Genomic DNA, 27,069 nt, shown 5'->3' on the forward strand with positions numbered 1-27,069 from the left:
AGCCAACAGGCAGTCCAATTCATCCGTCACCCAGAACGAGATGGAATTCGTGCCCCCGATGAAGGCCGAGCATGTTGGTGCGGCAGGCAGCGTTGGTCCCGGTGCAAACACTGGTACCAGAGCACCCAAGCATGTCAATGTCGAGGGTGATGAGAGCCACTATGGGAGCATCTGCAGTGTTGAATGTAGCAGGGCCGAAGATGGTCCCAGTGCCACGGTCCCCCATACTGATTCTGATCGGGGTGCTGGAACAATTTGCGTAATGAAAGTGCTGAGAGCCATTGAACCAAACTGCAAACTCTCAAAATAATGGAAACCTTCAAGCCGGGGTGTGTGGCAGCACCCCTAGTTCCAGCACCGGCTCTCTCCCCATCATGGGGAGGGGAGGGTCTGGATGTGGTTCTGACAGACATGAGGATTCAGAGGGGATATAGGTGATGCAGCCCTGGGAGGTCCTGGACCAAAAGGCAGAGTAGGTCCACAGCTGCCTGGTATGCCTACGAAATGGACACTGTGGGTACCAGCACTCCCTTGTCAGTACTGGCCTCAATGGACACCCAGAGGCCGGAACCAGACCAGATGGTACAGGGTTTCTGCCCTTCCCTCTTGGTACCAGAGAAGGGTCAGAGGCACCAATGCCATCCCACATGCCAGAAATTATGCCGGACCAGACTGCTCTTTTCTGGGGGAGGCAGAAGAGTCGCCCCGCAACCTAGAGCTGTCCCAGTTGGTCTTATGAGATCTCTTCGTTGGCACTGATGATGGAGAAAGGCTCCTCCGCCTCTTTGGAGAGGCACTTGCCCTGTAACAAGAGGTGGCAGTGCTTTCCACGCCCAAGAATGATCTTCAGCCCGAGGAGGGCCTCAGTACCGGAACAGGTTACATGGCCTGTTCGTGGAGGTGCTGCTTGATTTGAAAGTCCCACGCCATTTGAATCCACTTCTTGAATGAGATTGCACAATGCTCTTTTGCCAAGACAAAGCAAAGCGCTTCATGTAGGGGGCATTGCTGGGGATCACCCCTCCACACAAAGGATAGTGAGGGCTTCACCAGGGACACAATCGAGCAATTAACACTATCTACTGACTAACTAAAATAAACTAGGCTAAGACTTAATGTGAGGTTGAGAGTCTACAACCACACAGAGCTCTGACTTCAGCCAATGGCAATGAGAAGGAACTGAGCGGGGAGGGGAGGAGGTCAGAGGGGTAGCACCTCATATAGTCGGGGAGGGACCACAGACATGACCACCACCCCTCTACAGGTACTTCTAGGCAAAAGTCTCCAGCTCCAGCGTGCTGGGCACAGACACACCTAAATGGAATAAACGTCTGCATCTATACAAGAAGAACTGTGATCAGCTGACGCACTCAAGCTAACAGGCCCTGGGAGGGGCCAGACAGTCTCAGAATCTCCTAAGCTTTGAAGAAAACTTCTCTCCCTGTGGTCTGCCAGACCCTGGATTTGATGTCCTTCAGGGGAAGCTTCAAATTCTCTTTTTTCTCTTGCAGGGGAGAGGGAGAATGAGGAGGAAGACTATCTTCTTATAACCTGTCATCATAACACTCAAGTTCCTGGAATGGAGGGTGTGTCCAAGAGAAAATGGTGTGTGTGGATGCAGGAGGGTTAGTTTTGGACACTGGGGCAGAGTTTTTATATTGGATAGATTTATTAGTATTTTGTATATGCACCCAGATCTTTAGATGGTCACATTTTAAATGACTCTGTACTATAAATAGTGTCCACATTGTAAACCATGTAAAATAACGATGCTCAAAGAGCACAGGTGTAAGATGATAGTCTCATTCATAAGTAGCAAGGAATTCAGATTTACAGCTTTCTGGAGCATGCATGCACATACACACACCCCTCAAGCACTCCAGATAGCCATCTATACACTTTGCTGAGAAAAAAGTACCCCCATAGCTATAGACATCTTGTGCCAGAACAGAGGCTGGAACAAAGGAAAAAATGGTACCTGTAGTCATAGGCAATTTATTAGATTAGAATGTAATTAATTGTATCTTCCTGTAGCTGTTAAACAAATTGCTTTCTGCTATAACATGCTGTCCTCCAAAACTAGTCTTTGAAGTTATTAGAACCCCTGTTCCTCCCCTACCCGTTACCCCGCCTCTGGCTTTCCCAACGTCCAAATTATGCTTACATACGTCATTTGACCACGTACACAAAACAAGAAGCTCACACCCTTTTCTTTCAGTGCTTGAACTACTTTTCCCTCTCCAGACTAAAACGGAAGTATACACTGGATAACATTGGTTTGGAGAACTTATACGAGATTATCTTTGCTGAATAAACTAATCTTGGTATTTATTGTTTATTTACAAAATTCATCAGTGCAGATTATCAGCCTTTCAGCCTCAAATGACTTTTTTCTAAAATCAGTGCCTTGAAAACTTGGATTATGAAAGTCAACATTAAATACTCTTATTCTTTTGGAATGTTAGATGAGATTTGGCTAAAGAAAGGACCCTTTCCCATTTTAATTCTGATCCAAAAGGGACAGCCACTGCACAACGAACACCCCCAAAACTCCATAGATATATGGTCACATTGGCTGTTGATGTCAGATATTAAAAGAATAAATTATCTTGGGGGGGATTGCAAAGTAATTCATATCCAACTATTAACGTATGAACACAACTCTTCCATCAGCGTATCACCTGTACAAGTGGTGGTTTCCAGCGTAGGTTCTTCAGTGGGGCCGGAGTAAAATTAAAAGAGCCTGTAGGACGTTTCTTAAGTAGCAGTTTAACTCCAGCAGGATTCTCTCGCAACTTTCCCACAAGGTTTTTTAGTTGCCATCCCACCTTAAAAAGAAGAAAAGGTACCTCTTGCATGCATTCAGAATGAATGGAATATAACTAGGACAGACACTTTCTCTCAAACAACACAAACAATAGAAGAAACCCACTGAAGCAGCTGTAAAGGGTACAAAACTTGAAACACTAATTTTTTTTCTTTTTTAGTAGGTCTCTCAAAAATGTATCACAATTATTTCAAGTGCACATCCATTTTGTGATAGGTCAGGCTCCAGAGTTCAGCATGGGCTTATGCATTTGCTCAACTTTGAACACGAGTAGTCACACTGAATTACTCCAATATAATCATACCTGATATTTAATACCACTGAGTTCTATGGGTCTGCTCTTGTGTGTGAAGTTAAATGCAAATGTGACTGTTTATGGGACAGGGAACTAAAATGAGGGGGGAGAGGGAGAATCCCTCAACTCTCCGAGGGGCAAAAAGGTATTTGCCAAAAAAATTTCTTTAAAAAATACCAACTTTTTATTAATAAAACATATACAAATTCAACATTTCACTTTAAACGTAGGCCCTAAGTAAGAAATCATTTTATCCAAAAATATTGCAAGGATTTATTGAAAAACAATGTGTGATAAAAATCAAATCTTTCAAGTATTTTCAGTAGAAGAAATGACTTCTACATTAAAGTGAAACCATTTTTACACATATTGCAATAAGGACACACACAAAAAAAACCCCTAAATACAAAGCTTGTTACCCAATTATCATCTTGGAGGGAAAAGTCTTGCAGAACAAGCAAGGCTTAGGAAAAGGTTGATAGGGTTTTTGATTACTTACTACAGTCTGATGATTAACCTGGATCACCTCATCACCAGCATGAATCTTTTGAGATCGATCAGCGGGGGACTACAGAGAAATAAATAAGAGGCATGCGTTTCAATAGGCTTTCCCTTTTTCTAAAAAGAAAAAAAAAAAAAAAACACAGAAAACCAAAAACAACCCTGCTCTTTTATGCCAAAACTCAGATTGTGAAAGTAATATTTAAAGCAGCAGCAGAGCTAATATGTGTATATATAAACTATATTTATACACAGAACTGTCAAGTGTGTATTATGTCCCCAGTACCCATGTGGTTTGAAAACTCATAGTGATCAGGGGAAGTCCCGGAAGACAGGGAAAAGGCTAATGTAGTGCCCATCTTTAAAAAAGGAAACGAGGAGGAACTGGGGAAATACAGACCAGTCAGCCTCACCTCAGTCCTTGGAAAAATCATGGAGCAGGTCCTCAAGGAATCAATTCTGAAGCACTTAGAGGAGAGGAAAGTGATCAGGAACAGTCAGCATGGATTCACCAAGGGCAAGTCATGCCTGACTAACCTAATTGTCTTCTATGATGAGATAACTGGCTTTGTGCATGAAGGGAAAGCAGTGGATGTATTATTCCTTGACTTTAGCAAAGCTTTTGATACAGTCTCCCACAGTATTCTTGCTAGCAAGTTAAAGAAGTATGGGCTGTATGAATGGACAATAAGGTGGATAGAAAGCTGGCTAGATCAGGGGTCAGCAACCGGCGGCATGCAAGCTGATTTTTAGTGGCACTCTGCTGCCAGCCAGGGTCCTGGCCGCCAGCCCCGCTCAGCCCGCTGCTGGCCTGGATGGACAGAACCCCGGGCCGGCAGCAGGTTGAGTGGTGATGGCAGCCGGCACTCTGGTTGGCAGGGGCCGGAGGAGGGAACCCCAGACTAGCAGCGGGCTGAATGGATCAGCACACTGCCGGTCTGGGGTTCCATCTGCCACCTGTACTGCCAGTCTGGGATTCTGTCCGCCAGCCCCGCTCAGCCTGCTGCCGGCTGAGCGTTACCTCCATCCAGGCTGGCAGCGGGACCCCAGACTGGCAGCGCGGGCAGCAGACAGAACCCCAGACCAGCAGGGAACTGAGCCCTGGCCGGCCGGGGTCCCATCTGCCGCTGGCCCCGGCCGGCCAGAATCCTGTCTGCCGCCTGGAGGGAATTTTCTGACAAAATGGTTTTTCATTGGAAAATATCAATTAATCAAAACAGAACTTTTTTTGCAGGACTTTATCAGTTTTGACAGAACTGTCACCGGGAACAGTTTCTCAGGTCTAGGATGTAATTCCTGGTCTAAATCAGAACTTCAAGTCCCTGCTCTGCCTGATTCGGACCAGACACTTGAAGTAAATCAGTCTCCCACATCTCAGCATATGGCTGTTCTGTGATCTCAATCTCTCCTGTTGGACTGTTTGGATTCGACATTGGTGAGGCCTCATCTGGAGTACTGTGTCCAGTTTTGGGCCCCACACTTCAAGAAGGATGTGGATAAATTGGAGAGAGTCCAGCGAAGGGCAACAAAAATGATTAGGGGACTGGAACACATGACTTATGAGGAGAGGCTGAGGGAGCTGGGATTGTTTAGCCTGCAGAAGAGAAGAATGAGGGGGGATTTGATAGCTGCTTTCAACTACCTGAAAGGGGGTTCCAAAGAGGATGGCTCTAGACTGTTCTCAATGGTAGCAGATGACAGAACGAGGAGTAATGGTCTCAAGTTGCAGTGGGGGAGGTTTAGATTGGATATTAGGAAAAACTTTTTCACTAAGAGGGTGGTGAAACACTGGAATGAGTTACCTAGGGAGGTGGTAGAATCTCCTTCCTTAGAGGTTTTTAAGGTCAGGCTTGACAAAGCCCTGGCTGGGATGATTTAACTGGGAATTGGTCCTGCTTTGAGCAGGGGGTTGGACTAGATGACCTTCTGGGGTCCCTTCCAACCCTGATATTCTATGATTCTATGTTCAGCTTTGTATAAATAAATACTCAGCTTTCACAATTTAGCAATTGAGACATTCACCCTCCCCACCTCCCGGACTCCAGAATAGCCCATGGGTTAGGGCACTCAGCTGGGATATGAGAGACTGACATTCAAGTGTCAGGTCCAAACTGGGCAGAGCAGGGACTTGAATTTGTTTGTCCCATGTTCCAAGTGAGTGCCCTAACCAGTGGGCTATTCAAGGAGAAGCACACAGACACGATCTCTCTTTTTGGGAAAATCCTTGAAAAAAAGATCTCAGTTTGGTCCCAATGTGGATCAGGAACACATCTGTAACCTCTAAATTTTTCACGAGACAAGAAAACACCAAGCTTCAGTTAATATACACCCATCTGTGCCGGTTCCTTATCCTAGCCTCACACCCAGAACACCCCCAAGACACACCAGTCATCTCAGACACTTCAATTTGGATGTTCTAGAGTCTGTGTTAGCTAACAGCAGGTCAGATAGTTATCATCAATAGCAACATAAACCTAAGTAAAGAAAAAGTGGCAATTAATAAGTGCTAAGAAAATCCAGGAACAGGAGCTAAGATGACCATCACAAATTGTTTGGTTCTACAGGGATGGAATAGTCAGCTGCATTGCAAAGAGTTTTTAACTTTGTGCTATTTTAAATTTGGTTTAAAAACAAAATGTTTTTACACAAACTACACTGAATAAAAGGTTTTAGAGGAGAAAACAGCTTTGAAGTGGATAATAAAAGATTAAACATATCCTATTAAGAAACAATATGGGCACTGTTAGTTATTTATGTTGCTACTTGTTATAACTGAATCTAAACACAATAACGTGGTTTCATTTAGCGTGTTCGCTAAAAGCCTTAAGTCTCAAATACTGAAGATATATGACAGAAAAGTAACGAGTGCAGCTGGGGCCATTTCATTTTTCCCCTCACTGCTTACTAATCTAAATGAAAGCTGCAAGTTTTCATTTAAGTCCCTAATTTAGTCATTTAATCCAAATGCCTGCATCAAGAAAATAAGAAAATTATATTTAAGTAACCGGACAACATTATGTGTGCGCATGATGTGTACTGAGAGATATAGGTGTTAAAAAACCAACAACATTTAAAAATTAATTTCCTCCCAAAACAGACAACATGCTCAGCTAGACATTAACAAGCAGCTGTTAAACATGTAAATATTTACTCTGAGTTATCTAAAGCTGGTGCCATGCACAGGTTACTGCTACAGTTATTTAAAAAATATTCCTGCTACCATAACAACGTATCAACTCTGATGAAGCCGTGGCAACACTGGCAGAACAGAGATACACTAACAGACGTGTCCACAGTGCAATTCACACAGGGAGGGCTACTCACCATAGCAAAAGCCTCACTCTCTCCCCACAAACAACAATATGGATAGGAGGACAATATCCCTGAGCTACTGAAGAACTGAAAGCCTGGATGGAAGTTTCTCTCTCATCACCACCAGACCTTCAAAACTCAAGTAATATCTTGTAATAGTGGGACACTATAGGAGTAAATTGTGCAATGAGGAAGATGCTGTACATGTGACAGAGGCTCCAACTACTATGAGTAACCACATTTCTTTGCAAAAAGAAAAGGAGTACTTCTGGCACCTTAAGGTGCCACACATACTCCTTTTCTTTTTGCGAATACAGACTAACACGGCTGCTACTCTGACACATTTCTTTGCTATCCTCTTGCTTCTTCATCAAGGAAATGCCTGTTTGGAGGGGTGAATACTGTCCAAACCAAGGCTAACAGCATCTTTTGGGCTGTGATTATGCTTGCAGAAAATATTCTAGGGGGGTCCCACACAGGTCAGTTCTGGGTCTGACACTATTCAATATCTTCATTCATGACTTGGATAATGGAGTGGAGAGCAGACTTACAAAACCTGTGGAAGATATTAAGGGGTTGCAAGCACTTTGGAAAACAGGATTATATTTCAAAACTACCTTGACAAATTAGAGAATTGGTCTGACACTGAATTCAATTAGATAAAATTCAAAAAAAATTGCAAAGTACTATATTTAGGAAGGAAAGAAATCAAATGAACACCTACAAAATGGGGAATAACTGGCTAGGTGCAGTACTGCTGAAAAGGATCCGGAGGTTATAGTGGATCACAAATGGAATGAGTGTCAATAATGAGATGCAGTAGGGAAAAAGAACATCTCAGAATATTAGCCTAACAGGAGCATCACATGTAAGAGTCAGGCGGTAATTATCTCACTCTACTCAGCACTGGAGAGGCCTCAGCTGGAGTACTGTGTCCAGTTCTGGGTGCCACACTTCAGAAAAGATGTGGATAAAAGGGAGGGAGTCCAGACAAGAGCAACAAAAATAAGATTTAGAAAACCTGACCAGTAAGGAAAGGTTAAAGAACTATGCCTGCTTAGTCTTGAGAAAAGAATACTGACGGGGGACCGGATAACAGTCTCCAATATGTTACGGGCTGTTATAAAAAGGATGGGGACCAATTGTTCTCCAAATCCACTGCAGGTAGGACAAGTATGGGCTTAACCTGCAGCCAGGAAGATTTCATTTTTTTTTCTAATAGCTAATCTAACTGTAAGGGAAATTAAGCTCTGGAACAGACTTCCAAGGGAGGTTGTGGAATCCCCATCATTGGAGATTTTTAAGAACAGGTTAGACAAAAGAGGTGTCAGGTATGGTCTAGGTTTTTGCTTGGTTCTGCCTCAGTGCAGGGGGCTGGACTTGATGACCTCTCAAAGTCCCTTCCAGCCCTATATTTCTGTGATTCCTGATTCATTAAGCAGTGAGCACTGAATTCAGAATATCCTACAGGATGATCAACAGTCTGCTTGAGAGATCTCAGATAGTACATATATAGCCAGTTTCAGCTCACAAGGCAGCTATTCCACGCCTATGGAGAGCATGGAAGAAGGTGGAAAGTTTTGTTTTGGCCAGTGTGTTCTCATGCAACACAGGAAATCACGAACAGGCAGGAAGATCTTGGAAATCCTGACAACTGACTGAAATTAGACAGTGTATTGATTTCCTGGAACCATTCAGTGTGGTTGGTGCAGTACTAGAGTTCTGATAACAGCCACCTGGCAAAGGTTTCATTCACATATGTTAAAAGTAATTTTTTGAAAGCTAAATAAAATGCAGATACTACTTTGGTCAGAAAGGTAGTTTGTAGCCGAATATAAACTAGATCTTTTGTCATCAGAAAGGGGGGAAAGAGTCTAATTATTGCTAGTAGATCTCTCACTGTCATCTCCTAGTTGATGTTATTTCTCCAAGGAGAATGCGGTTTCCTAGGAGAAGAACTGATACTTACAGATTCACCTGGGTTCAGAGTTTTGGTTTATGGTTGCAGCAGAGTCTCACTCAGAGCTTTCAGCCTGTGTTTCAACTACCTATACAACTTAATGGTGACCAAAGTTACAATCTTTTACAATCTATCAAATGTTGACATTGCTGCACAGTAGACTCAGTCTTTCAGCCTATGGTGAACAAGTTATGCCAAATAACCCAGTAAGATTAAGAGTTGGCAGATATAAAAGATTATAGTTTTCATGATAAATGGTAAGTACAGATTTCCACCCACTCCTCCCTAATCACTATAACTTAGCAAGGGTTCAGAAGGAATCACCAGTCCTTTTTCTAACTAGAAAAGATCACACAAGCTGCACTTCACAGGTTCTTCCTTTCAGCAACCACACCATCCACATAGAATAGTCCTACTATTATTATCTATTTGGATTATAGTAGCACCTAGGAGCCACAGTCATTGACCAAAACCCTATTGTGTTAGGCACTGTACAAGCATACAATAAAGAGGCAGCAGTCTCAGCACACCAGAGGACTAGTATCTAGACGGCAACATCCTAAACCCAAGAGGGGGGGAAAAAAAAAACAAAAAAAACTTTTTGTGATCTTAGCTGCTGTTACTTTGCCACTGAGAAGCACATAGTTTATTCCTGGTCTAAACTACCCTCCCTGATCTCCTTTGGTAAAGAGAAGTTGTCCTAATAAGAGCAAAGTATGGAAGAGCATATTTGCTCAGCAAGCACTTGTTTACTCAAGACACCATAAAAACTTTGTAACTGAACAATAATTTCTAGTAATTCCGTAAGGCAAATATTCTAAAGCCAATGGTATTTTGAACATCAACCTCAACTCCTGTTTTCCGACAGTGGCCAATGCCATGTGCCCCAGAGGGAATGAATAGAACAGGTAATCATCAAGTGATCCATCCCCTGTCGCCCATTCCCAGCTTCTGGCTTTCCTGCCTGAGCGAGTGGAATCTAGGTTCTGCTAGATGAGAGTGATGGGCAAAAGCTATGTGGAGTTCAGTGATTCCAGGAGTTGAAGCAGGAGGGTCACCTGTTATCCAGTACTCCTTTAGGAATGCCTCACTGTCTGTCAACCAACAAGAACTGTGGCTTTTCTGTAGCTTGGGGGGGCGGGGGGGGTGTGATATTCCATTTTGTGCCCTCTTTAAGAAGGCTGATGAACCTGATGTTTGCAGGTATCCTGTGAACCACTTTTCCTGTGGTTTCTGAGTAGCTGTTCCCATAGGCCTTCCTCAAGTTCCAACACAGCCTTGGTAGCAATGTGATTAGGGGGACTTGGAGAGCAATGTCTATGACAACAGGAGGGTGCTCGCTATGCATAAAATTGTCAAGGACAGTTCATTCCACAACTAGAGGCCACGTGTTCTGGCCACAGAACACAAACCACATGTCCAGCAAGTAGACTTGCCTCCGTCCGGCAAAACAGAAGGTTTCTTGCTACTTGGAATTGAACAGTAGATGCCTGTCTTGATTCGAAGCCCATTCAAAAAGTTGTTCATCTTAAGTATCATTGTCTCGTAACCCCAGGATTTATGATGGCTCTTGAGGTCTCCAACCCATATTAAAGAGTGGTGGTGAGTCAGTAAAACCTGCGTGGTACAGGAGACATTTGGTGGCTTATAGATGTTGGGGATCGCAAACTCACCGACTCTCGTTGTGACGACATATGGTGAAGAGTTCAAGACCATGCAGCAGATTTTCCAGAGCCTGTCTCACAAATGTTGTTAGTTCGTGTTTTGTTTTGCTAGTTCGTGTGTTGGCTCTCCACTAAATGTTATTCTGTAATGTTACATATTTTGATGCTTTTTCATTATACAATAAGTCTCTCTCTTGTTAAGTGCTTTGGCATAACCAACACTATCAACATGGCAACCGAACAGCAGTCCATGGCCTCACAGTCTAAAAAGCAACTCAAGTGACAATCCAGTGAAATGGCCCTTCTTAGGACCATCACCGAAAGAGAAACATAGGATCATACCTAGATGTATGCCACCACAATGTAGAAGGCTGTCTCCTACAAAATGTGATTATTTGACCAAGCTATTATATCAACAGGATACCCTTGTGTTATTCTATTAAAACATACATATATGCATAATCTTCATAAATCCAGGATAAACCAATGGTGTATCACACAAAGTTGCTCGCAATAGGATTTTGCGATCCATACATGGCAGAAACAAAAAGCCTCAGGAATCTGCCTAAACATACTTTCATCCAGAATAGTTTAAATTAAAAATACATCTACTTCAAATTGAATTAGACGTACTCACATTTTCTGTAGTTCCAGTAATTACATGCAATCCATCATAAGTTGATTTGATATACATTCCCTAATGTGGGGGGGGGGGGAAGGGGAGAAGAAATTGAAAATAATCAAATTTAAGAAAGGCAGTGCCAAGAATAAAAACTTGCATACTATTTATGTAACAGGTTAAGCAACATCTTACAACAAACTTAAAACTCATTCTGTGTAAAAAACATCAAATATATGAAAATTCATGGACTCACATTTGTAAGTAGTGTGATCTAGTATCAAAGTACTAAATGTTCCTCTTTTCCTGAATTCTTGGGCACTCAGTACATATAATTTTATACTTGACCCTTTGCAGATGATCCTTAAAATATTTATTTTTAAATCATGTAACTTAACTTCTTTATAGCCTTGACTATCCTGGAGAATTTTAGATAAGTCATTTAGAGTTCCTTGCATGCCAAGCACCTCCTCACAAGTTTGCTACAAATATTCTACAGACAAGCAAGTTCAAATAATCCCTGTTCTTAATGCTCGCCATCTTGTAACATTACAGTGTTGGCGTAAACCAGGAGCACAGGCAAACCATACGCTAGCACCACTTTACTATACTACTGGGTGTGGCTGCAAGGATAAATGCTAATGAAATAGGTCTGAGCGTGTGGATTCTTAACATACCATCTACAAATGGGCTAACATTCACATTTTAATTACACATAGTAGACTTCTGTATCAATTTCCATATAGATAACATAGGTCATTTTCCTTCCTGATAAGCTGTTTTGAAGATTACTTACCATGCTGTGCTTTTTAGCTATGCAGTGCCATTCAAGTGCTAAGTGCAATTTATGTGCCAGGAATTACTATCCACCACTTAGAAGCGTGAACACAAAACATTTTTCTTTCTTGATTTTCTTCTCCATTTGCAAAGATTTATGCTCCCTGCCCTCCTCCTCCTCCTTCGCTGTCCCCCCATTTCTTGCAGAGCACAAGCTATCATGCTGCTATTCAGCGAATACCCTTATTTGATACCCAAACCGCACTGAAGAAGTTGCCATAGTTCTGGAACATGGTTAGTTCATTTGTGTCCCTTCCGTTAGCCCTGCAATAATGTAGCTCAAAACACTGTAGGTTCTCCATCACAGCACCCATGTTTTTTAAAAACTGTTCAACAAAAGATATTTCTCACTTCTTCATAGTTTTAAGAGTAAGTTAAATAATTTCAGATAAATATTTCAGTTTCCTTTAAGGCATTTAAATGTGAACCACCTCCACTCCAGCCAGAAAGGTCCCATCTCCAATTTTTTGTAAACACCATTCAATGGAACATCCAACCCGACCAACCATATTCAGCACATGGTCAAAGGTTTACCACAGACCCCTGCTAAAAACAAACGCCAAATACGCCCCACATCCAACCAAAACTACAGATAAAAAAAAAAAAAATCTCACAAAACAGTATAGATAAAAAAAAATCCTTCAGAAAGTCTCTATGTACAGTTGATTTAGGTGACCAGCGAAGGTAAGGGACCCCTTTGTTCCCCTCCATCGATGAATCCCACCAATAGCCAGGTGTACTCAGCATACTACCACCTCAAAAATGCCTTAAACACAGGCAAGGGACTGATCCTGCAGACAGTTTTGCCCATGAGTCTAGTTAGTCCCACGCTGAATCCTTACTGATTTTAATGGGAGTAAACAATGTACATAGGCGTAACGGCTTGCAGGGCCAGGCACTAACAATGCAGACATAGTAACCACAGAAGCAGACAGCTGAGTTCTTACCAGGCCTTCCCCAGGTTTAATGTTGGTTAAATGAACCTCCTCCAGACATGCACTCTGGCTCATCAACGGATCTGTAGTTGATCTGATCATCTTATCACAAATTCCATTTAAAATCTTGGACTGAAAATGAACAAAAATTCATTAGGAAAGCCACATTCTAGAATTCCTCCCCACACTAATTTCTCAATAAAGCAGAAGTTATTTAATTCTAAAATCTGGCCCACTAAGAAAGCTTGATAGAACTGGTAGCAGAATACGAGACCATTCAGACAATTCTCCTTTATGGCCTTGTCTACCCTAGGCTTTTGGGGTAAAAATCTGCCACTTCTGCTACCACCAGTGACAAGGCATGTTGGGAAAAGGTGCCGCTACAGTTGCCTGGAAAAAAAGGCAAAAACGACACCACCACACTCTTGCAAAAATTTAGTCTATATTTTTTTGGAATTTTTATTTTTAAATCCCGAACACTTGACTACCTTTAGTGCCAAAAGCTGCCAACAGTTATTTAGATCTGCTTTAAGAAAGGTTAGGCAGGATGGTGCTAAAGAAGCCAATGGCAACTGGTGAGTACTCTACACCAAGCTTTTGAGTAGGTAGGCATTTAACAATTAAGTATTTTAGCAGTTATCTCCTTTGTGCCAGTTGCTGGAATCCTTACAAACTTATATTTCCTTGTTACCAAAATATATCCAATCCCAACCCAATACCATTTCTAAGGACACATTCTGACCTTAAACACATATAACTCGGACTAACGAAGCCAGTGAAAGTCAGGCTTACGTATCAGAAGGGAGTAATTTGTCTTTTACATTCTAAAAGTTTCAAACAGGCAAAATGACTGTTTAATCAGAGAAAATATAATGGTCAAAACATTTATTTTCTTCCCACACACTCAAAATTTACATTATACACCTCAGAGTAACAGCCGTGTTAGTCTGTATTCGCAAAAAGAAAAGGCGTACTTGTGGCACCTTAGAGACTAACCAATTTATTTGAGCATAAGCTTTCGTGAGAGGAAGTGAGCTGTAGCTCACAAAAGCTTATACTCAAATAAATTGGTTAGTCTCTAAGGTGCCACAAGTACTCCTTTTCATTATACACCTCATTGTTTGAATACATATCAAGACACAAAATACAATGTATTTAACTTAAAGTTGTTTTCAACAGTTAAGAAAAAAAAAAAGGCCCTAAAATCTTCAGGATAGCATTTATTTGTAATTGGCTGTGAAACTGGAAGGTAGCTCACCTGAGAAAGTAAATATCTCCAAGTGCCCTTGGGACTTCTCGCTCAGTGGAGACATATGTAATTAAGGGGCCGCACAAAATGCAGCCTTGTATAAAGATACCTCTATCTAATTTACCGTGGGCACACGGTAAATTATTCTCAAGGTTTTTTATTCTAAACCAGATTTATAGAACTGATGTAATTTAAATAAATCGAAACAATGCCCAAACATGAATATGAGGAACTGCTAAAACAAGGGAATTCCAAACAACAGTACATATATGGAATGGGGTGTGGAAAAATGAGAAACTGAAAACTCCTATTTGCTTGGTTTCCTTATTTATGGACACAATTATTTTTAGCTATTGTGCTACTGAATGCCTAAGCATCTATCAGCAAACGGAAGGCCTTATCAAAGAACACAGCCTGGCTCATGTCAAAAGCAGGAAGCGATGATTAACTGTTACAAAATATTAAAAGTATTTCATTACATCCCACTGTTGGTCACAAGGTTGCTTCAAAATGATTTTGAAAACTTAGAGCTTTCAGAATGAAGAATAATTAGACATAGATCTTTCTACTTCCATAGGCAGGACAGTGTCTTTACAGGACCACAGCAAGGTACATTATCTATTAAATAAAGTGCTATATCCCACGCTGCGGATCATGGACATTTTGCTTTACTTGGTGGAACATCCTTTTACATTCCTTCCCCTCCCCTAAAAACTGAGCCAGACATTGGACTTGAAGAAATACCTATGGAATAAAACCTTAAGGATCATCTACTGTATATAGCAGTGCTGACTTATACATCATTAAAAATTCACCATTATCCCTTCTGAAAGAATAATGAATGAAAAAAACAGCCTGCAATGGAGTTTTGCTTACATGGTATATTTCAACTTTGTCAGTCTGAGTAATCAAGAAGTCATTGAAATAAATGGGAATACAAATAACTAGGTCGTAACTGAAATGCATACTTACTACATGTAGAACTTTGTCTTCCATTTCAGCCACAGTGCAATCCTAAAAAGAGAAAACAAGCACTAAATTAACAGAACTGTGTAAACAGACTAGGTTGCAAAATACTGAAATATAGCTACCCCTGACCTCAGGCAAAAAGGGTAGTATCTTTGGAGCAGGGATTAATCAGACATCTGCTTCGCCTTCTAGGCATGAAATGTACCATTGAACAACAATTTTCTGACACCTGATCTAAGAGGCAATACAGACCTTCAAAATGTTAAAAGAATACAAGCCTTCAGTTACTGCAGAAGAATTTTCCAGGAAAAATGAGTTATGCACAAATAAAGATGGACTTTGTTAAGGTAAACCATATAAGCTTGTTTTAGATACTACAAATTCTGAGCCAGCTATTACTGTATTCATCATTTCAAAATGGATAAAAAAACCACGGGTTAAAAATAGCTTCAGAAGTGCTTTTAAAATATGCTATTGATGGCATTCACAAAGGCAAGGGAATGGCACACAGAGCATTATTTACACAGCTCAGGTACAAAAGACTTTGAACTGAAAAGAGTTCATTTAGTAGATTACAGAAGAGACCATTGTTCTCTGAAAAAAAACAGCAAAACTGGAACACACCAATACATTCCCAGGTAAAAAGAAGAAGGAGGTGGGGAAGGGAGGGTAAACCACAGGTACGGTTGTAAATATTTATTAATTACTTAAGAAACCCCCACTAACACTTTTCTCAAAAATAACAAAACGTTTTGAAAATACAAAGTTAAGGTTATATTTGGGGGAAAAAACCCAAACATCACAAAGATCACTTTAACAATCTTAACTCTGACCCATATCGCACCAGAGTTCCAAGCTGCACAACTGTCACACCTCATCGTAAAAGATTGAGACATTTTAACGAAGAGATTTCATGAAGAAGGATTTGCTGAAGACTAAGTATTCACAGTCTGCATAAATCTTTAAGTCTACTTACTTTATATAGTTTGCCAAAGAACTTAGCACACAACTTGGGTTTTTACATAAACGTACATGTTATGGAAGCGTGAGCTCAATATCCTGAGTCCTTAGCATTAAGTTTATTTTTGGCCTGGTTCTTAAGGGGGTTAGAGCCACTGCATATGTATCTATACCAAGTCTGACCACACGTTTACATTTGATGCTCCATATGCTTTTGAGACTTGTCCTGAAAATTGCTCCAAAGGCCGTCACTTTTAGCGAACAGACAGTAACCTCACTTTTTCTGGTGACAGTGTAGTCGTATGAGGAAAAAAAGAAGAGTAGCTTGCTATACTAATGTAAAGAGAGATGTACTTTGCTTTAAGTGCTCCAATAGAAAAATAATATATCAACAAGAGTAAGGTACTAGAAGACCTTTTAGATCACTTCTCAATTTTCAGTCACTGAAGTAATGACAACGTTTCCACGTAGGATTGTCTTTTTGTTGTTCTCTGGACAGCCATACAAGGACAGAATAGTGTGGTGACTAAAGCCATGTCTACACTACAAAACTTATGTTGACTCAAGTTATGTTAGCATACAGATGGCACGGTTGGTACATCATTTGTGCCCATGCATACTTGGCTCCTTGTGTCAGCAGTTTACGTGCTCACCAGGAGCATTTGTATTGATGCAGAATGCGGTGCACCACGGGTAGGTATCTCACTGCGCAACTCGCCACCATCCAGCACACTATCTTTTGGGAAGTTTTGGCAATGCATGATGGGGCTGAAATGAGTCACGCAGGGGTGACTGGAAGCATAGGGTGAATGTCCCATTTTGCAACTGTCTCCATCCCATGATGTTATCTGTATCCCATAATGTTCATGCTTTTTAAAAAAAAAAAAAAAGCCCACAAACACACACGGCCTCCTCTGTCCACCATTCCTGAAAGAAGCATAAAGCCTGCACTATTATCACAAGCATTGCAAGTACAGCTTGCACGCTCCTGAAACATTTCCAGAGCTATAAGAACCGCCAAAGGAAGTGGGGAAACACGACAATTCCTCACAGGACAGACTGCTGTGGGACATAGTAAGAATCAATTCAAGGTTGTTCGTAGCATTCAGGGACCACCTGCAGATGGTGGAGTGTTGCTTCTGGGCCCGAGAAACAAGCACTGACTTTTGGAATCGCATCATAATGCAGAACTTTCAGATGAGCAAGGCCACATTCCTGGATCTGTGCAGGGATCTTTATCCAGCCCTCCTGCACAGGGATACCAAAATGAGAGCTGCACAGACAGTGCAAAAGTGAGTGGCAATTGCACTGTGGAAACTTGCAATGCCAGATTGCTACCGGTCAGTCAGCAATCAATTTGGAGTAAGGAAATTCACCAGGAGGGCTGTTGTGAGGCAAGTATGCAGGGCCAGTACGCAGGACTGTGACGACTCTCAGCAACGTGCAGGACATAGCAGATAGATTTGCAACAGTGCTGCTCCTGAATTGCAGTGCGATAGATGGCTTGCATCTCTCTGTTTTGGCATCAGACCACCTTGCCATTCAGTACACCAAACAGGAAGGGCTACTTTTCTGTGGTTATGCAAGCACAGGTGAATCACCAGGAACGCTTCACTGACATCAGTGTGAGCTCGTCAGGGAAGATGCATGACACTCACATCTTTAAGAACACAGGACTGTTGTGAAAGCTACAAGACTTTCTTTCCTGATCAGCAGTTTTCCATTGGAAATGTTGAAATGCCAAAAAATGATCCTGGGGGACCCAGCCTACCCTTTGCTCCCCTGGCTCATGAAGGCATATACGTCCACCTTGACAGCATCAAGGAACAATTCAACTACTGGCTCAGCAGATGCAGAATGACAGTTGAATTAACTTTTGGTGGTTTTAAGGGTAGCTGGCATTATTTACTTACAAGATTAGACCTCAGTGAGAAAAACATCTCAATGATTATAGCTGCCTGCTGTGTGCTGCATAATATACGTGAAGCAAAGGGGGGAAGTTTCCATCAGGCTGCAGGGCAGAGGTGGAGGAGCTGTCATCTGAATTTGAACAGTCAGACACAAGGGCTATTAGAAGAGCTCAGTGCAGAGCTATATTGCTCTGGGAGGCTTTGAAAGACCATTTTAACACTGAGCAAGAACAGGGTGTGTTGTTGTAGTGTGTTCTACCTGGCTCTGCAGGAGTCGTGTGGTGATCACTGTACATGTAGGAATACAACATTGTCAATGCACCTATTAATTTTGTTTTTGAATTATCTCATGAGTTATGTGGCACTTAGCAATAATAGGTAACTGGTTGCTTTCAGAACTGCTGATCACTTGGCAGCATATGTTGTGAACTAATAAAGATGAATTGTGTTAAAAAAATCACAATCAGTGCAAAAAAACCCCCACAATTTTAAAACAATACATTAAAAAACTTAAAATTTAATAAACAGAATGTATGAAGGGGAAAGAACACTGATGCCCATTTCAGCTACACATACACCAACCGTGGCTGTCACAGGAATGTTTAGCTATGATTGTCTTTAATGTCCCTTGGGTGGCATGGCAGGGGTAGTGCAGTGGCCCCTGATGCCACACGGAATGTTGGGGGAATGGGAGGGGTATAGGGAGGTCCGGATATTGCGTTCTCAGTGGTCTGCAGAGGGAGGTGAGCCCAGGACTGTTGAACCTGCAGGTCCACCACAGTCTGCAGCCTCTGTGTTTGCTGCCTGAGAAGCCTCATTATGTCTTTGTGCATCTCCCTCTCTTTTTCCCGCTGGAGCTCTCTCTTCTCCACTCTTTCCTTCTCCAGGCTGGCCACAATATTCATCCTCCAGGCCTTGTGCTCGCAGTCTGATGTGGCAGTGGCTTGCAGGATCTCACTGAACATGTCATCCTGAGTCCTCTTCTTTCTCCGCTTTATCTGGCTCAGGCATTCTGCACGTGTGGAAGGCGGTGTGAAGGCCAGAATGGCAACAGCTGAAGATAAAAACACTGAGGTACCTTTATCAGCATATTCACAACAGAAAGGGAAACTTGCTCCCTTGCAGTTGTAAACACAACATTCTCACTTCTGCTAGGGATAGTTTGTGCACGGCGCTAGTCACAGCACTAGCCATGGTGAATATGGCCCGCCGGGGGTTGGGGGAAATGGAGCGAATTGCTTGGTTGCATGATTCCAGTCATGTAGAGCAATGGCACTGAATATTCGCACCATTTTCCATAGGCAGTGGTGATTTTAGCTGACATCTCACTTCTGAGGGTTACAAAAGGCAGAGACCCCACAGTTGCTGCGGTGTCCTAAAGCTGCCCGAGCCCATAAGCTGCTAGCCTGTGCTGCTATTGCAATGGTGCCTACTGAAGTTATCGTTCAGCATCATAGAAAAGTGCCCTACCACAGAGGACAAAATAAGGCTGCCAACCCTAAAAACCTTCAGGAGGGGATTGCCGAGTACCTCAATGAAAGTTTCATGGAGATCTCTCAGGAGGATTCAAGGGACACCCCTGTATACATAAACAAACTACTCTGTGTGGCCCCTGCCTAACTCCAGAGAGGAATGAAAAGCAAATAGCAACTCTACGTCTCATGGTTGTACCACTACCTCTTCTAGCATGAGTAAATTAATGAAAAAAGTCAAAAGATGTGTCCTGCCATCCCTGTAATTGAAAATTTATCTAAACACTTATCTGAGGTTCCTTTCCCTGCACTGGGCTCGCCGGTGATCCACTGGTGAGACTGTGGCATCACCAAAAAGAGGTCTGACTTGCTGCGCAGCTGGATCCCAGGTTGTCTGACCCCATACTCCTCCCCCTCATCCACCTCCTTGCTGTTCACAGCAGGGGCCTATGACTCGGTGGGCTCCTCAGAGGTATCCACAGTGCTGTGGGTCCTCCACCAAGTATGGCTTGCAGCTCTTTGTAAAAAAGTGGCACATCTGCAGGTCAGCACCAGATCGATTGTTGGCCTCCCTGGTCTTCTGGTACACCTGCTGCAGGTTCCTGGACTTTCACACTGCATGGCTGCTGGTCCCCATCGTACCGGTTCTTCTGCATCCCCTGAGCCATCTGCTCATAGACGTCAACATTTCTAGGCTGGTTCAGAGCTGTGCCTGCACAGCCTCTTCTTCCCACAGGCCCAGGATATCCGGTATCTCCTGTCTACTCCAAGCCAGAGTGCTTCTGGAGCATGTAGCCAGCACGGGCAGCTGCACTCAACAGTGGAGAGCTGCTAGGTGTGCTCATCAAGCTGGACAATCGAGAAAAGGAATTTCAAAAATGCACTGGGCTTTAAAGGGAAGGGGGCTTCCAGTCTCGGTCTCTGTGATGCCTGCAAAGTAGAGTTCATAATGGTGACCCGAGAGGTCAGCGTGGGGCATTGTAGGACAGCTGCTGGAGGACACTTAGGCTCAACGTAAGTAATTCAGTGTCTACACTTGCTCTGTGTCACTCAGGGAGGTGGTGTTACTACGTTGGCATAACAGGGTGCTTATGTAAGGGGGAAACCAATTTAAAGTCAAGACACATGCACAATTAGGTTGATGTAAACTGTCTTGTGTCAACCTAACTTTCTAATGTAGACCAGGCCTAACTAAGCCCTTCCTTATTTGGTTTTGTTTTAAGTGCAACTTAAGTAGAAAGTTTGGAAAAACTTAGTTGTGACAGGTTTTTCGAGAAAACTACCAGGTGCTCCGAAGGGCTGTCTCTTAAGTAATTGATAGAAATATACAACTTTGACTCCAGTATAAAGTTGCTTGTTTTTTTAATAAGAATTTCCTTTGGGTATTTGAAAAACATATAATAACTAATTAGTGAGTCCTTGTGAACCATGCCAGCTGTGTAGGAATTAAGTCTTGTCAGTGACTAATCTTGCTTTAACCATGTTACTAAAATTCATGTTCTAAACATGACCCTCAAACTGCAGATTTGATAGGGCAGATGAACCCATGTCTCCATCCCTTCCTCCCCCACCAAACACAACCACAATCCCAATCCCCAATTATTTCAATCTGAGTTGGCCTGCTTAGTACACATGATCCAACACTGATTGCTCCCATGGTTAGAAACAATTCTAAAAGCAGCAGCATCGCATTAATTTCCATACACTGGTTAAAAAGGGAGGCTTGTGAACATGTCGGGGAGCAGATTGCAGGGGGGAGGGGAGGGAAGGAAGCAGAGGTAGATTGAGAAGCCTTGAATGGTCATCTGCAAATGCACTGTTAAAAGTTAGCTAGCTATAGGGTTATGTGCAGAATGCCCCACAGCAAGGGTAAGAAGGGCATGGAGCAATTAAGCAATAAACCCTGTTTGGGTCCCTGTTTCCTGCTTTTAATAGGACACTCCAGCACGAATCATTTGAGGTCACCTGCAAGAGCTTCTCTCCCAAAAGGGGAGAAGCAATTAACTCATTTTCTTTCAATATACTGTATGTATGGTTTTGAGAAGTTTTTGAAAATGACATAGCTTTTTCCTCACACACGAAGTGCACAAGTCCATGCCACAGATTTCATCCCACCTACAAAAAAAACCCCACAATAAAATCCCCAACACACACCACTTACCTGACCATCTCCTACAAGGGAGTTCCATGCTCCAGCAGGCATCAGTGGGAGCTGCATATCACAGTATGGTACGTACTGAGGCATCGAAGGAGAGTGGGAGCCAGCCACTCTGACCCCAGCTATACCCAAAGCATGAAATGAGTTGGTCTGCTGAAAGTCACTTACATGCCAAATGACCCTCTAGCCATTACGATTTTGGCCAATCACAGCTAATAGTTAATTTTTAATAAAACATTGTGGAAGTCAGCCTGGTGGAAACAGAAACGTGAGGAAAAGGCAGCTCTTCCCGTCACCTGTTGCAGTCCACACCCAGCGGCTACTGCTCTCTTCCAGGGTATAATTTGAGTTGCTATTTTATTTATTAAAACAAGTTACCAACGTTGATTCTAACTGAAGTTAAAAAAACAGCTTTCAGGTTTTCAAATTCAAAGCAGCTATTCCAGGGCCAAACCCAACCCTTAAAGTTAATGAAAACACTAATGGACTTTAAAATGGGAGACACCTAGCTCAACATTGCTGAGAAGTTTTGAAATTAACTAAACAAAAATCTCAACTGCAGGAGAACAGAATGACCAAAGTTGGTAGCAGCCAGCATGCACTTGATCATTATCACGTGTATGGTACTCCAGCATATGTTTTCCTCATTAACAAGTTGCACATAACTAGCACACAGTTATTTCCCCAGCCACCCACCTTCCTTCCTTTTTTTGGAGAGGTGAGAAGAAAAGCTGGGAGGAGGGAAAAAGTCAACTGACCTTCTGAACTGTGGTAGTGAGATCCAAGCAGAGCTGAATGATTCTGTTCTTTGTCGCTGAGAAGTCAGCAATCCCTGTAAATGGGGCCCTGTAACAAGACAAAATCCCCTTAGAATGAAAAGCCCTCTCGGCTTCCAACTCTGGCTGTTAATGGGCACAGCACATAGATTTACACAGTTGCAGGTCAGATAGCAAACCTGAGACATGCTGGAACTATCCCGTTAACACAGTAAAAATGTAATCTGAATAACCGTAGCTGCAGTAAATAGACTAAAGTGCCTTTTAACACAAGTGCACCAATATGGTGAGCAACAAACTACCCTTATAACAAGTGTATTCTTTATCATGAAAAATATCTCAGCCAAGATCAGCCTCTGTAATGGCTTGCTTTCCTCTAAGAGGTAAATCTGAACAGCTGCTAACCTTTCAGCACTGTTTACAAAGGACTCAATTCTAGCTCAGTGATTATACCCTCCCTTAAAGGAGACCACTTTAGAGAGCTGTTGAGGGGGCACCTCAGCCCCACCTGCTACTTTATGAGGGGCAGGGAGAGAAGGGAAAGAGTTTCAAAACACTGACTGGGCTCAAAGTTGGATAAGTCAGCCATCTTGCTGCTGGGGCTAGCAGACAGGAAAGTTGGTGGGGGCTGGCAGTGACCGCAGGAAAGGACCAAGTGAGAAGAGCAAGCTACTGCCAGGGAACACCACCTGACAGTGACAGGAGGGCCATTCATGGGATAACAGCTCTTCCTCCCCATGATCTCCTTCTGACTTCCCTCCCCACAAGCTGGGTCCCTAGGAAAGCTGGCAACATGCGAGAGAATTTACAATCCTCTCTTATCCTGTCCCAGCATCACTGCTTGGACACTATCTGCTCAGCTGCCTGTCTGTTTCCGCAGCAGCTGTCACAGAGCAACCCTAGCCCGTGTAAGGAAAAGCAAAGGAGTCTTTCTTGCTGCCTGTCTTTTTCCAGGCCACTGAAGCACACATTTGGGAAAGGAGCAAATTCAGTCAAAAATTAAAGCCACGTTAACAAATGACTGTTTTTTAGACAATCATTTTGTGTGAGGGGGTGGAGCAGAAAGTTGCATCTGTATAAGGGGGCGGGGAGAATGGGGAATTTTCTTTAAAGCCCTGTCTGAACTAGGGAATTTTTGGGGTGGGGGGTGTGGAGGAGAAGAGAGAGTTTCCAATCACTGTAAACACTGGTCAAATCCATTGATTTTAGAAGTATCATCACCCTATGCCCTGCAGCCACCAACAGCCTGGCAATTCAACTTGCTAATTACCGACATCCTAAGATTTAAATAAAGTGGTGGTCTGGGTGGGAACAGAGACATTTACATCCAGACATCACTCTAGAAGCTGCCTTTGGAAGCCGAAAACATTCATTTCACTAACACAAGTGACCATATAGATTTTTTTTTTTTTTTAAATGAGAGTACCAATCTCATACCTGTCCAACCATGCTAGCAAGGCCTTAGCAGCACCAATGAGCTCCACCACTGAGGTGAGGAATTCATTGGGGGGTTTGTGTGAGGTTTTTCCATCATAATTCGAATTTTTCCTCCGGCTGCTGATGTAATTCTGCAGGTTGTTGGAAGAAGCTCGCAATTTGAGAACCAAGTTCTTCATATTGTCTGTTTCAAGGCCATAATTCTGCAAAAAAAAAAAAAAAAAGAAAGATTTTTTTTTAAATAGTTTTGTAAGTCAATATAGAGATCCCATCTAAGTCTGTTTTGTGGTGCAATTAGCTATTTGGGATGGAAGATCCAGAGTACTGCTTATAATTACTCTCTTGACAAAAGAAAAATTGTTTGGGAAAAAAGCAACTTGATTGAACCAGACACCATTGGACAACCCGCTCTGTGAAATGCAGTCTCTAATCTATATTAGGCATTTGAAAGTATGCTATTAATCCCAGTTATCCTCAGTGCTCTTAACTCCTAGACAATGCAGGAAGTCCCCAAATCCTGTTGTGGGTGTGTAGGTAACTGGTTTGGAAAGCAGGTGTAGGTGCTGTCCCAGATGCAAAGATTTGAAAAGCAGTCCATAGATTTCTGAACATTCAGATGCAGCAGGGTTCCACTTCCAGCTGCAGAATGCCACGGAGACAAAAGCTACCTGACTGAAGGCCTGACTTTACTATGTGACAAACCTCATCAATTTCCACTGAAGTCACTGGGAGTTGAGGGAACTCAATCTCAGAATATTAGGGCCCCAAATCCCATCACATCACTTGATTCTTAATGGAACACAGCAGCGTTGATTTCACTTTTCTCCCTTTAAAGGTAATGGAAGTCTGGCTGCTCCCAGTACTATGGTGGAAAACCAGAAGCAGCATAGCTATGTTCCACTCACAACAAAAAAGAGGGGGAAGTTTAAACCTGCTGAGGGACAAAAGCTGAACTACCAGGCAACAGATAGGATTAAATATTTACACTAGGGTTTTGACTGTGAAATTATAACACTTCTGAGGTAAGTGTTCCCCTACTAGGAAAGGGCATTTATTTGCAAGTGTATGGACAGCATCAACACTATGCATAAAAGAGTGAAAATTGCCTTTGAAGTCCCTTCCCCCCATCCCAAAAGGTAAAACCTATGGAATACTAGATCACTCAGGAGAGTGATAATACAGAGAGAACCTGTAACATCTAGGTCGCGAGTTCAAAGGCACCCAAGTCACTAGTAACAAAAATTAGAATCCAGTTGGCTTACGCAAAATCAGTTTGTCTCAGTCCAAATGTCAGTTACAAAACCCATGCTGTATCTGTTCTGTAGACAGAGGTTAAGGCCAACATTTTCAAATGTGATTAATAATTTGGGATGCCTCACTGGAGGCATCTTAAAGAAGCTTGATTTTCAGAGGGCAAATAGGTCCCTCAGCACTTTCTGAAAAATAAAGTCCCTTTTTCAGGTTGAGCACCAAAAAACAGGGGTACCCAAAATCACTAGTCATGTTTGAAAAAGCTTGACCCTAGTCTTTAGGGTCTTATCTGCACTTGAGATCTTTGTGAAATTCTCCCATCACTGCTATTGCCCAGATGAATTTCCACCATCCCTAGCAATGGCAGAAGCCCTAGCACAGACTAGCTATGCTCGGAGTTGGAGCTACACTAATGCCAGGGCAACACTGGAACTTACAAAAACCTCTGTTTAGACACAGCTCAAGGGCACCACTCTAGCACAAAGATTACTTAGAAAGAAAAACAAAACAAAAAAAAACTACACTGCAACTCAAGAAGTTATTACAGAGACATGATGGGCTAGAACACGTGCTAGGAATGGGGAAAGCCTTCTGATGATTTTTAACTGCACTTTGTATCTATACTGATTTGTAAGAGATGAGAGACAACAAACCACTTGTCCCCGTACAAATCTCATGCCGCCACCACTTCCTCCCCTCAATCACAGCATTTCTCCCAGAAGCCCCCTTATGGCCTTCAAAAACACCTCTTCCCACTCCATTAAGCTTACATGATCCGTGACCCAGCTTTACTGGCAATATTCCTGATCTAGGATCTCTTATGCAGATTGTTGTGCTCCACTCTACTCAAGTTTCATGTACTCCCTGGCTTTCCTGGTCAAATGTGCCTAATGAAGTCTGGGATACCATGGACTGAAAAAGCTGTAGCACAAATGACAGGGAACTTTTTATTTATTTATTTTATTTTAAAAGAAAACACCCCACCCACAAAAAAAGCCTATAGAACTCCCCTCAGGAATCCACAAAGCTAAAACATACTGGCATTTTTCAGCCACCAAATTGCCTTTAAAACTACCTCCCAGTTCTGGCCACAGTCCAGCGGGTATACACTGCAAAAGTCTACTAGACCACTTGACAAGGGAGCACATGGTATCTAGAGTACAGCTAGAGAGGTGTTGCTGAGATGAGAGAGGATGTGGTCTAAGAAACAACACCCTTCCAACAGCAGAGGATATCCTTAAGTTTTCCGTCATCCCAGAGCAGGAAAATTTCTGGCTTTAATAATAAAAGTCTGAGCATTACATTCTGTAGCCATATAAAAACTTGCCACCTTTCGATTTAAAGTAAAACAAAAACAAGAGACGATCATTTTGATGAGTTTCTTGCAGCCAAGTTCTTTCATCCTCTTACACGATGCTGCAATATTGTTTGTTTTTGGTGTGCTGCTTCCTCACCACCAGCTCTGAGTGCCAAGCCACTTCCTGCAGCCACAAGAACGTGAAAATAGCAGCGTCCTAGAAGAGTATAAAAGCCTAATTACTCTGGCAAGGGGAGAGAGCAAACAGAATATCCCTTCACTCGGGACTGAAAACATTATAGGCCCTTTTAACCCATAAGGAGAGCAACTTACTCAAATAAGTTATTGGATGGTTAGAACCACTCGATAAAGAGCTGTGATCCTTTCAGATGAGGCAGGGTGAGGGACAACTGCAGAATTCCCAAGGCCTGAGTTTCAAGCACTCAGGCATGCACTCAGATGCATAAAAACGAGAATGCAACTGCATGCCTAATTAGTGCAAGCAATTATCACCATTGCACGCGAAGAAGTTACTCACTTTGTGCAGCAACAATGGTTCTTCGAGATGTGCAACCCTACGAGTTCCCCATTGTAGGTGTGTCTGCTTCCCTGCGCTGCTTATCGGAGAACTTTGGTAACA

The 27,069-nt window shown here is 42.6% G+C and overlaps 1 protein-coding gene across 2 annotated transcripts in view; it reads right to left on the reverse strand.

Annotated features, from left to right (window-relative positions):
* The window catches only part of CNKSR3 (CNKSR family member 3), a 99,205-nt gene that overhangs the window by 12,891 nt on the left and 59,245 nt on the right, over nt 1–27,069 (reverse strand). For both annotated transcript variants that reach the window (XM_084622990.1, XM_084622991.1), the window contains 7 exons: nt 23,882–24,084; nt 22,427–22,514; nt 15,172–15,213; nt 12,963–13,082; nt 11,197–11,256; nt 3,622–3,690; nt 2,682–2,828 (listed from right to left, as the gene is read on the reverse strand). In XM_084622990.1, coding sequence (XP_084479116.1) covers nt 2,682–2,828; nt 3,622–3,690; nt 11,197–11,256; nt 12,963–13,082; nt 15,172–15,213; nt 22,427–22,514; nt 23,882–24,084 — 729 coding nt within the window. The remainder of the gene's footprint in view (nt 1–2,681; nt 2,829–3,621; nt 3,691–11,196; nt 11,257–12,962; nt 13,083–15,171; nt 15,214–22,426; nt 22,515–23,881; nt 24,085–27,069) is intronic.

This window comes from Lepidochelys olivacea (assembly GCF_965140295.1).
Source record: "Lepidochelys olivacea isolate rLepOli2 genome assembly, chromosome: 3".
Lineage (NCBI taxonomy): Eukaryota > Metazoa > Chordata > Testudines > Cheloniidae > Lepidochelys > Lepidochelys olivacea.